Genomic DNA, 12,800 nt, shown 5'->3' with positions numbered 1-12,800 from the left:
AAAGAATTTGTAATATTTTATAGCAAATTAGATTTCCCCAAACGAAAAATTTAAACATCTACTAAAAAAAGTAAATTGAAATAAAATCAAATGAGCAAAAGCTTCTCCAAAGATAGTTAAAATAACTACTCCATGACATAAGATGTGATATGAAGGTAAAATACTTGTGACTGCCTGTTAAGAACTTATCTGCCTTACATCATACTAAGAATCTGTTTTAGACTATCAGAACATAAGAATGAAGAATACCTATTTATTGAACACAATGAAGGTGAAAAAGATGATCACAAACTTTTAAAATAAAATTACTGTTTCTTATAAATAACTTAATATAAAAATACATACTATGGGACATGTGGAATGAAGACAAAGACACAAAACAAATGCACATCATACTTTTTATAAGAATGGTGATTACAGCACAACAAAAAATCCTGTCAAGCAGCTACAAATCAAGAATCTGTGTGCAAAATGCTCAACTCATACAATGTAAACATATTGAGAAAATAAATGCAAAGTAAAGAATACTGTGGACACATCACATTGAAAAATTAACAGCTAAATGAAGTGCTATAGAAAATGTGTTCAATTTGTATATCATTCACATAATTGAACTTTTGAATATTATAATTTTTAAACTAATAAAATGAATTCAGATTTATTGCCTGAAGTAACAATATACCCAGCTATTCTTCATAATGGCAAACATATTCCATATAAAACCATAAATCATTTAGCATAGTTTTGAATTCTTAAATGAAATATATTGGTGATTATAACCATAAAATAAATATACCGAACATTAAATGTAATAATAATGGAATACACTTATATAGATATTAAAATACTACATAGTGACAAATGCCATGTTAACATAACCTTTTTTCTTATTCTATAAACATATATATGAAGAAAAAACTGTTCCTATACCGATTTTCTTTCTGATAGAAATCTACAGAATGCAAACTCGTGTATGTTCTTCAAATGACATTTGGCATATTTCATGCCCTCTAAAACTTCATAATTGGTAACTATTTATTGATACCAAATAATTTACATATCTTCAAATGCATTTAGATGGAAGACTTCACTAATAGTCAAAGAGAAATCACATGCCCACAAATATTATTGAAGCATATTTTATGACTGGGTCACAAATATTTATTAAAAGTGTATTTATCAAAAATCATTTCAATTACTATTTATATCTAATTTTTGAGATTTTAGAACAGTCTGGGAACACATTAAGTATGTATTCAGGTGGTAGGAATTAAAGAATGTCTGTCTAATTTCACACTTAGGTTTTAGATTCCAATGACATCTATTAAAAATCAATGAAGGGGGCAAAGGACACGTTTCTCCTGAATTTCAGTGTTTGGTTTTTTTTAAAATTCAAACAAAACTATGAATGAAATTTAAATACAAGTGATCCATATGTAGCCTAAATTTGATTATTTGGGCTCATCAAACAAAGACTTTGGTTCATTATGAATGTGAGCAACACAATTAGTATGCCTGATTCCTAGAAACAGCAAGTAGTCTTTTTCAGAAAGAAAAGTCCTAACTTCATCATGAAATATTTGTAAAAGCCCCAAAGAGTCTCCCTTGTTGCATCACTATCCACTTCCCTACCTGCCAGAAGCTTTGGGAGGCTCAGTGTATATAAGTTACATTTAGGCAAGAATTCCACAAAGAGGTTGAGTTGGAGGCCAATGTGTTTTCTGATGTGGTCAACTTGACCTAGATATGTCAGGGCATCCTGATATGAACTATAATTTCCATTGGCGTGTGACCAGGACAGACTGTAACTTGTGGCTTTCTTTGAAATGAAATGGACGTTAGCACTTGAGCTATTTTTGAGGCTATTGAAAATAGAAATTCCCGGATTGAGCAAAGTTAGCTATAAAAACTACAAGAAATTCAAAAGAACACCCAAATGGGTCAGTTTATAGACTTAAGTGTCTATAAAGGAATATAAAACAGAAAATTTTGGACATAAAAATATAAACTAAATACCTTTACTGCATTATGTAATTAGAGTCATTATATTTGCAAAGCTATGTGTCAGAAGTTGTAGTTTTCACCCAGTTACAGCATTGTTTACTATATATTTGATGATAGCTAATAGATATGTGGTAAGAGCAACAGTCAAAATTTTTTAATGTTTTATGATCAAGTGATAAATCAAAAGCCAGATATCACGAATATTACTTTTTTAACTTTAGATGACTTGAAAAGTAATTATATATCCAAACTGAATTGAACTTAGACCTATACCTTGGCCCCAAATGTACTTGTCTCTTTTTAGTTTTAAATCAACATAATCCATCATAGTTTAGTTCTCAATAGTTCAACCAATTTTTTTTTTTTTTAGATTTTTTTCCCCTTCTTCCAAATGTAAAAATCTTCTAATACTCTATAGAAGTATTAGATGTTGGGAAGTTGATACATTGGGTTCATCTGTAGTGATCATGATTAGACTTCAAAGAATGTCCATTTTCTGTTTAGATAAAATAAAACAAAGTAAGAAAGCAAAATAAAAAATCACTCAGAAAACAAAAGATAAAAGATTTCAAAACATATTCTGTCAGACATGAGTTCTGGACTATAAATTCTTGAGTTATGTTACAGTAATGCATCTTTTTAGGAAAGGGTAAAATTTTTAATTAAATTGGCCTCTTCCACTTCCTTAATGCATGCCTTAATATCACACTCTAAGGACAGTCTTACTTACCCCAGAAAAGGAAAAACTATAGAGGAATAACAGACTAAGTAAAAGGAGACAAAAACAAAGAACTGTAAAAATAAAAAGGGGTGTGGGGGAACAACAGCAATATTAGATAGTTTGGAACAAGAAAAAGTGAGAGTAGAGCAGTGAAAACAAAAATTTTAAAATTAACAGAAAGAAGAGCTGAAATAGTGAAGAATAGAATCACAGAATCATTATCATGATTTTTTTAGTTAGAAAAAAGATCTAAGAAATCATTTGATACAACTATTCAACTACATATATAGCTATATGCAACTATTCAATAATATGTAGAGCTATATACAACTATTCAACAACAGATGCAGCTATATACAATTATTCAACTAAATATACCACAACTATACGAGGTCTGCCAATTAAGTTCGCAAACTCACCTTAGGAAAAATGCTACACATCTCATTGTTGAATATCACTATGGTCACCTCTGAAGTACTCCCTTTGGAAAGCTATGCACTAACTCCAGCGCCTAGTTCAACCTTCAAAGCAATTTTGGAACTCTTTTTCTGGAATGGCCATCAGAGCTGTCATCATATTACCCTTGGTATCCTGAATATCACCAAAATGTCTTCCTTTCAATATTGCCTTTATCTTCAGGTAAAGAAAGAAGTCACTGGGGGCCAGATCAGGTGAATAAGGAGGGTATTCTAATAGTTATTTGTTTACTGGCTAAAAACTCCCTCACAGACAGTGCCGTGTGAGCTGGTGCATTGTCGTGATGCAAGAGCCATGAATTGTTGGCAAAAAGTTCAGGTCATTTTCATCTTTTTCACGCAGCCTTTTCAGCACTTCCAAATAGTAAACTTGGTTAACTGTATCCAGTTGGTACAAATTCATAATGAATAATCCCTCTGATATCAAAAAAAGGTTAGCAACATCGTTGCAACAAGTTCATGAACTTAATTGTCAGACCTCATATACAACTATTCAACTATATGTCTAACTACATACAACTATTCAACCGCATATATAACTGTATACACCTGTTGAAATATATGTACAACTATACACAACTATTCAACTATATACACAGCTATATACAACTATTCCAAACACACACACAGGGAGAGAGAGAGAGAGAGCGAGAGAGAGAAATCATCTGATCTATGTCTCTCACCTTTTTTAGACAAAACAATTGAGGCTTAAAGTTACATAGCTAATTAGAGCAGAGTGAGAACCCTGACTTGGTTTTGTTTTTTGTTTTTCCCAGTCCAACAATCTTTCCATAACACAATAGCAGATGAAAAGACACCCCAAACACAAATAGGTAGAACATGCTTTGTTTTGCTTTTTTTTCCTACTTGCTGAGATAAAATTGAGCTGATTAATTATTCATCGCCTCTTCTGGTTCTTTATAACTCAAGGGCATATGCATAAATATTAAGAACTAGAAAATAAACAAAACTGAAGCCCTATTTTAGGGAACTGAAAGATACACTTCTAAGCTCAGTTATGAACACTTCTAAATAGAACCTTTAACTCAAAACTGCACCAGCTCTTCCACACTTATAGGAATGCCAGGGTGTTCTGTCTCAGATCTGTGAGGATGGTGTTCTTCCATAGGTGGCTGAGCTTCTTCTTTGGAGGCCTAGAGCAGGCTGAGGACTCTAGGATAGTCTTTGTGTCATAAAAACCCATTTTGTTCTAGCGTTAACACTCCTAAAGCAGGTTGTTAAGTGGAGTACACGCTGGTAAAAACTGGCATAAATGTAGACAACAAAAGAGCAGGGTTAGATTTTTTTAAATACAGATGATTTGGAATTAGAGGAAGAAAATCACAGATTAGGCAAAAATGCTAAAGAAAAGGGTAAAAAAATGAAAACAGTGTTTTAAACACTGTGAAATTTGAATTAGAACAAAAGCAAGGCTACGGTACATTTTCCTACAACAAAAATTTAATCTAAGATTCTGATCTTTATTTTTATTTCACTTTTTTTATTTTTCAAAGATTTTTATTTTTAAAATATCAAGAAAAATAGTGTAGAAGAGTAATATAATTCAAGATGGCAGATTTAGCATATATGTTTCTTTCTCATTTCTGTAGAGACTGTTAGAATGAAACTACATGAATAAATTAAATATACACCCATAACAAAGAAGGTAATCTGAGAAGGCTAAAAAAGACTAAGATTTTTATTTCATTTTTTAAAAATGGAAAACAACTGGATGAGTGTAGACCTCAGATGAGCAAACCAGAACGGAAGCTGCAGACCAGAATGTTTACAGAGTGGGCTGTAGCTGAAGAGAAAGAAAGTTTGTCAGGTTGAATACAATAGAGATGGTGGATGACGAGATGGCAGGTAAAAACACAGGAAAAAATGAGAGCTGAGACTGAGAACTGGAAATTCTGCATATAGAATGGGGCTCTTCTACTCCACAGTTGCACATGGAAGAGCTTTCATAGGCAAATCACCTTCCACAGCCAAATTCAGATTTTGTTTTCAAAAGCAACTAAGGAGCTATCTGGGGAGGAACCAAGCAGCCATGGGGTGTTAGTTATTAGTGTCTGTAAGCACATCTTTCCTCATCCAGCCAGAGCCCTGTCTATCCAACCAGGACAACAATCCCCGCCTATATATATGCACTGTGCTCCCAGTCAGCCTGTCTATTGTTTCATTCTTAAATATGAAAGGAAAACAAAGGATTACTACCAGATATTAGGGGAAAGTCAGAGATAAAGAAAAAGAAAGGCCAAGACAAATAAGAGGAGAACAGGATCCTAGCAGAAATGGAGAATTCAGGGAATAAAAGAAAAGAGAATTTTTAAAACAAACAAGCAACGATCCTCTAATTGATATTTCTAGTAAGATTTAAGAAAACATTGCATGTACAAAACCAGAACAGAATACTCTGAAAAAGAATACTTGGAAATTTACAAATATAATAGCAAATTAAAGTTCAACAGAAGCACTGAAAGAGTAGGTTATGGCAAGTTCTCAATGTGTAAAACAAAAAGACAAACAACAGAGATGAGATAATGAAATATGGAGGATCTATGCGGGGGGGTGTCCAAAAGCCAATGAATACAGATTCTAGAAAGAGAGAACCAAAGAAACAAGAAGAGAAGAAATTATCAAAGTAATAACATAATTTCTTAGAATTGACAGAAGACATACAATTGAAATTGTCTTTAAATGATGACCAAGTAAATAAAAAAGACCTTCCCTAGACCCATCACTGAACTGTTTGTTTGTTTCCTTCAGTTTTAGAATTGTATATACCACAATTTGCCTATCATTCATCATTTGAGGGACATGTAGGTTGTTTCCACATTTTGACTATCATGAACTTTCATGTACAAGTTTCTGTGTGGACATATGATTTCACTTCTATTGGATACACATGTAGAAGTGGAATGTTGGGTCATATGGTAATTCCACGTTTAACTACTGAACTGCTAGACTATTTTCCAAAAGGGCTACACCACTTTACATTTCCACAGGCAGTATATGAAAGTTCCAATTTCTCCACCACCACTTACTATCTTTTTTTTTATTATAGTCTCCCTAGCTAATGATAAGTGATATCTTGTATTTTTTATCTGTTTTATCTAATGGCTAATGATGTTGAGCATATTTTCATTTGCTTATTGGCCATTTGGAGAAATGTCTATTCAAATCCATTGCCCGGTTTTGTTTTGTTTTTATTGCACTAAAACATATACTCTTATAACATAAAATTTACCATTTCAATTGTATTTAAATGTCCAATTTAGCAGCACTAAGTATCTTAAGCAATTAATTGTTAATATGGAATTGATGGCAAGAGTATCAGTTTGAGCCTGATGCACCTGGGTGTGACCCAAGGTTTCTACATGTACAGGCGGGATGAGCAAGACACGCTACGGAACCACTGTGAGCCTCAGTTTTGTCATCAGAAAATATAAGGCTATGAGGCTTATGACAGAATTAAATAAAACAATATGAATGTGAAAGCACAGAGCAGTCAGTAAATTTTCCTTGTACTCTTTATTTATACAACATGTTTCGTACGGTATTATTTTTCCCTAAAAAAGTAAATTTTAGTTATTTAGGAGATTAAAGCAGCGAGATGCAAAAAAGATACCGAATTTTAGAAGATTTTTATCATTAGTAAGATCTTTGGAATTATATTATTTTCCATTCTTCAAATATTCCTGTTAGATTCCAAAAACTGATTTATTCCTAATCATGTTATTTGTGTACCTGTTAAGCCCCAGTGCCAAACGAAGCTTTACCTTAAGGGCTGTTTGTGCCTAAAGAATATCTTTGTAGGATTATATAAAGTCAAATACTTGCTATGGTTTAAAATATCTGTCTTACAAATCAGGGCGTTCACACACCCACTGCAGGTAATTTAAAAATTCTTCACACTTCTTTAGTTTGCCAGAACCTGGCGGGAAATGGTGATATTTCAGTCTGCTTGTATACAGTGTCTGTCAGATGACGTGCTGTGGTACAATGCTCATCATCTTCAGGGAGCGTACATGAGACAGTGGGGTACCACGCAGTGGACAAGCATTCACTGACTCAACCTACATCTACCAACTGGTTCCTTTGTGTCAGGCATTGTCCTGGAAAGGGAAAGATCATTTGCTGCAGGTTCAAACTGCATGGTGCTGAGGTGGACCCGATCATTTCCCTGTCCTGGTAAACACTGAGAAACCATTTTCATGGTGGTTCATAGGGGAAATTTCAGAGAGAGAAAGTGTTTAGCTTCTTTCAAAGAAACAGTAAGATGGTTAGTCCCTACATGAATACGTACTTAGAGAGTGAAGCTTTACATCTTTCTATTGAAATAGATATTTAGATATTTTTGACCAAAAAACTCTCAGATTAAAAGAAAAAAAAAACCCTCACATTTAAGAAGAAATAGCTCCTCCTGACTCTTTGTCTTCTATTCTCCCCATGTTCCATTTGTGAGTGTGCTAAGGTCCTTCCAGCCACGTGGCTTTGTATTTATTCGCAGGAGGCTTTGCCTGTGTTCCCCTCCACCATAAAACCTAGTTAATGCCTAGTCATCTTCCACACTGTAGCTCCAACGTTGCTTTCCCAGCATTATTGGCAATAGTCACGACATGGAAACAACCTAAGTGTCCATCAACAGACTAACGGATAAAGAAATTGTGGAATATACATCTATACAATGGAATATTATTCAGTCATAAAAAGGAGAAAATCCTGCCACTTGTAAACAACATGGATGGACTTTGAGAGCATTATGTTACGTGAAATAAGTCAGACAGAGAAAGACAAATACTGTATGATCTCACTTACATGTGGAATCCAAAAAATTTCAAACTCATAGAAAAAAGATCAGATTTGTGGTGGGTGGGGAGAGGGAATTGAGTGAAGTTGGTCAAAAGGCACAAACTTCCACTTATAAGATAAACAAGTACTAGGGATGTAATGTACAACATGGTGACTAAACACTGCTGTATGATAAATACAACAGTTAAGATATTGAGACTGCATTGATAACCTCCATATGATTGTTTAAACCATCGTGTATACATTTTGACATGAAAATTAAATCCTTATTTTTCCAGTTTTATGGGTAGAAAAACAATCTCACTTCAAATTTTGAGAGTTAATAAAACATTTGCTAACCTCTAGAGCTTTCTAAAGAATTCTGTTATAGACATAGGTACAAATTAAGTTATTATAGTTGACTAATTATTTCATTAAGTTCTTCAGCTTGAAAGAAACTATTTGTATAAGTGTAAGATTGATTATGATAAAATTGCATTTTTCATATTGCAGTGTTTGAGGATGGAATTATTTACATAGTTTTTTAATTGATTTAAATAATTACAGAAATAATTATAGGTATTAAAAATATTGATTCCAGCCTAAGGACAATCAATTTATTTTTAAAAGGTATCCAAATATCCATTCTCCATCAGATTTGATCATTAATATTCTAATATTTGTTTTAATATATACTGTGACACAGAAAAGATATGCATATTATTAACTTTCATATGCTAAACTGCCTATTGAGTTTTGTTTCCCCTGATTTCAAATACTTGAATCCTGCTACTCTTAAAAATATATGGTAGATTAAACAGATATATTAAAATGAATTGAATAAAATAAGAACTTTTAAACCTTAAAAATGTTTAAAGCTCTAGAAGGCATATGACATGTAAAATGCAATCTTATATATTTGAGGTTAAGAATAGTGAAAAAGGGACCTTCTGAAAATTAAGTCCTTGTGCCCAGGAACAATTCTTGGGGTTTGGAACATCTTCCCAAAACAGCTTTTTCATTCTACAAAGGATAAATATTGCATTAGAATTAGAGAAAAACACTCGTATTGAAAACGTTAACAGTTAACAAATGTATAAATTAGAAATTAATGCCTCAGTAGGGTCAGATTCATTTTCATATGCTATTACATGAAGATTTCCACCAACAAGCTTTCTAGACCAAAGTTAATAATCATTATAATAATAAAACTAGCCAACACTTACTGAAAGCTGGGTGCCAGGCACTGTGCATAGGCTTTTCTCAGAATAAATAAAATATTAAAAATGGTCATCAATTGAGTTTCAGAAACAATTCTACTTGATATGGCCCCATAAGCTCAACTGACTGACAGATAAATTCAGATTCTAAAATCTACTCTCCCTCTTTTTTGCTAGAAGGCAAAAGTTTCTGTAGAGATTCATCATCTGTGAAATAAACTCATTGGTCCAGACCTCTCAGCACAGAGTAATATGGCACCCATAGAACCGTAAGAAAGTCAAGGCCGTTTGCCAAACCAATCTGGAGCCGTGCAGCGCTGATTTTCAAAAAGCAGAATGCTTACTGATCCTAAGTAAACTGACTGTTCCAGGTAAATTGTCACCACTAATATCCTCAATCTGTATTGCACAACTCTGAAAGCCATTTTTGCCATCTCCAAAAACATACTGCCTATGATTTCCTATTATAGGCTGGTCATTTCCTGAATGTATATACTCAGAAAGACGAATTTCTCCCATTAGGTTTATGCTGTGCTAGCAAAATGGAATTTGGCTTTCTGAAAACAGTCCTTTTATTTTTATGCCATCTTAAATTGTACCAAAAAAATTTAGAATACCTTAATGTTTCTGATTTGTATTTTAAATCAAGGTTTAAATATGCTGAAGATACTTAACAACAACTACAGTACCTTTGATGTGATATTAACAATGTTCCAAGCAACAAGGTTGAAGAGGAAATAATTATTGGCACAAGTACATATAGACCTGAGTCATTCTGGCGTTTTTCAATATCATCTGAAAAAGAAATATAATTCACACAATTCAGAAGCTTGAAGAAATAGTATCTTTCTGTATCAAAAGTTAGCATAGGTTGTTTTTCTGATTTCATCATAAATCTGTATTACCTCTAAAATATAAAAATAAAAAGATAAAAGTATAGTCGTGATCACATTAATAAAATTATTATTTTGTTCAGAATTATGCTTAATTTAGCAAAATATTTTTTTCAAAACAACTTATTTGTCAGTTCTCTCCATCTGATCACTTTCAGGCTGTATGAGTCAAAGTACCAATGAAAGTTGCTATGATGACTCTGTCTCAAGCCAACCTACAACACCTGCCAGTCTCTATATTGTTCACTCCAGACATATTGACCTCCTTGCTGTTTCTTGAACTTGGTACCAAGCGTGCTTACTCATCAGAGCCTTTGCACATGCTATCCCTTTGCTGAAATGTTCTTCCCTTTGAACTTGCAGGGCTCTACTCAAATATCACCTGCACAGAGAAAACAACAATTTTGGCCATCTTAACTGAAGTACCACATTTTAAGTCTATCCCTTCACCTTACTTTTATTTTGCTTCGTGGCACTCATTTTTATCTGACATTACATTATACATGATTTGTTTTTTGGCTGTCACTCCCATTAGCGTACTGGAGGTTAAGCTCCATAAAGGCAGAGACTCATGTTTACTCTTCAATCCCCAGTGCTTAGAAGAGTGCTCGATATATGTTTGTTTAATAATACATAAATGAATTATTATAATTATTTTAATTCTGAAACCATGTAAAATATTTCTCTTGAAACTTCATTATTGGGGTGCTTGGATTAGAAGACAGTTTGAAAAGTAATAGCAAAATGTTCATACGTCAACTATGGTAAGATGAATCAGAAATATAAGAGGCCCAGGGAACTTATGTCTATATTATCTCTCCAGTTTTATTTATTTTTTTTAAAGATTTTATTGGGGAAGGGGAACAGGACTTTATTGGGGAACAGTGTGTACTTCCAGGCCTTTTTTTCCAAGTCAAGTTGTTGTCCTTTCAATCTTAGTTGTGGGGGGTGCCGTTCAGCTTCAAGTTGTTGTCCTTTCAGTCTTAGTTGTGGAGGCCACAGCTCAGCTCCAGGTCCAGTTGCCATTTTTCTAGTTGCAGGGGGCACAGCCCACCATCCCTTGCAGGAGTCAAACCGGCAACCTTGTGGTTGAGAGGATGCGCTCCAACCAACTGAGCCATCTGGGAGCTCAGCGGCAGCTCAACTCAAGGTGCCGTGTTCAATTTTAGTTGCAGGGGGTGCTGCCCACCGTCCCTTGCAGGACTCGAGGAATCGAACTGGCAACCTTGTGGTTGAGAGGATGCGCTCCAACCAACTGAGCCATCCAGGAGGCAGCTCAGCTCAAGGTGCCGTGTTCAATCTTAGTTGCAGGGGGCGCTGCCCACCATCCCTTGCGGGACTCGAGGAATTGAACTGGCAACCTTGTGGTTGAGAGCCCACTGGCCCATGTGGGAATCGAACCAGCAGCCTTCAGAGTTAGGAGCATGGAGCTCTAACCATCTGAGCCACCGGGCCGGCCTCCAGTTTTATTTTTAGAGGAAAAAAATATTTCCTTTAGAAGACTGATTAAAATTTGTGGACTCACAAATACATGCTCCAAAACATAATGTTTCGGGAAAGTGCATTTATATGAGTTGTACAGAATATTAATATGTTTCTAATTAATCTTTATGAAGATGTATTTTATTATATAGCTGTGGATTTCCCTTTATTTCGTTTCCATCTACTTTTTACCCAATTTGAGACTGAAAATTTTACAAGAATTCAATACAGGAATACAAGAATACAATACAAGAATTCAATACCATGACTGATTATTCTCCTTCTTACTACCACCATGGAACCACGTATCATTATTGCATGCACCCCTTGACACATCTACTACATAAGACTCTGGACTCTTCCATGATTCCATCAGAAGGAGAATAATCAGATGGCAACATTACTGCTAAGTAGAAAACCACAAATCTGTATAAAAAGAAACTAAAGTTAACATTTTTACCTTGGGTAAAACTATTAATTGTCTTCGGTTTCCCCACTCCTTCTGTAAATATTGGATAAAGACTGAACTGATACTTCTCAATGGGGATAAAGTGATCTGAGGATAAAAACATATTAACGGGTCATTCCTACTGAATTAATATAAATGAGAGAAATCTATATAAAAAAAAATTTTAAGTGACCCTCCTATTTTCCCAAACATAGAAATTACTTTTTAGTTATAGATTGATACTTATGATTAAGGGAGCTTCAGAAACAACTTAAGCCCTCCAAATTCTCCTAGAACTGACAATAATTTTACAAATAACTTTTAAAAATCTAACCCAGTGATAGAATACAGCAATTTTTCAAAGGCATGTTCCAGTGGTAGCCACTTTATTCAAGTTCAGGGTAAATGAGTTGTCTTATTTACCTGTCTAGGACAATATGCTTTACCTCCTCTCCCATATCCTCAAAGCCAGCAATATTCCCCTTACATAGGAATTTAGCTTACTTAGTTTCTCCATTCAAGGCAGCTGAGAGACTAAAGTCTTGCAAAATTCTATACAAAGAAGATGGGGGTAAGGTCCAGAAATCTCCTTGCAATATTGAGGAGTTTAGATTCCTGGAGGATGACCATTACCATAGAAAAGCTCAAAACGAATCTATCAGTGATCTATCATTTTTACATGCTATTAACATATAAATATTATTCTATAAGAGATAAATCTCTTCAAAGCCTAAATTCTATATCCACATGGGTTAAAGAAAA

General features: G+C 34.1%; 1 protein-coding gene across 12 annotated transcripts in view; it reads right to left on the bottom strand.

Annotated features, from left to right (window-relative positions):
- Window positions 1–12,800, bottom strand: part of LEPR (leptin receptor) — a 78,293-nt gene that overhangs the window by 2,553 nt on the left and 62,940 nt on the right. For all 12 annotated transcript variants that reach the window (XM_019731856.3, XM_019731832.3, XM_088791188.1 and 9 more), the window contains 3 exons: window positions 12,051–12,146; window positions 9,905–10,010; window positions 8,943–9,018 (listed from right to left, as the gene is read on the bottom strand). In XM_019731856.3, coding sequence (XP_019587415.3) covers window positions 8,943–9,018; window positions 9,905–10,010; window positions 12,051–12,146 — 278 coding nt within the window. The remainder of the gene's footprint in view (window positions 1–8,942; window positions 9,019–9,904; window positions 10,011–12,050; window positions 12,147–12,800) is intronic.

Source organism: Rhinolophus sinicus, chromosome 14 (assembly GCF_057876585.1).
Source record: "Rhinolophus sinicus isolate RSI-liver-muscle chromosome 14, RSI-T2T, whole genome shotgun sequence".
Lineage (NCBI taxonomy): Eukaryota > Metazoa > Chordata > Mammalia > Chiroptera > Rhinolophidae > Rhinolophus > Rhinolophus sinicus.
This window is presented reverse-complemented; position numbering and strand designations above follow the sequence as displayed.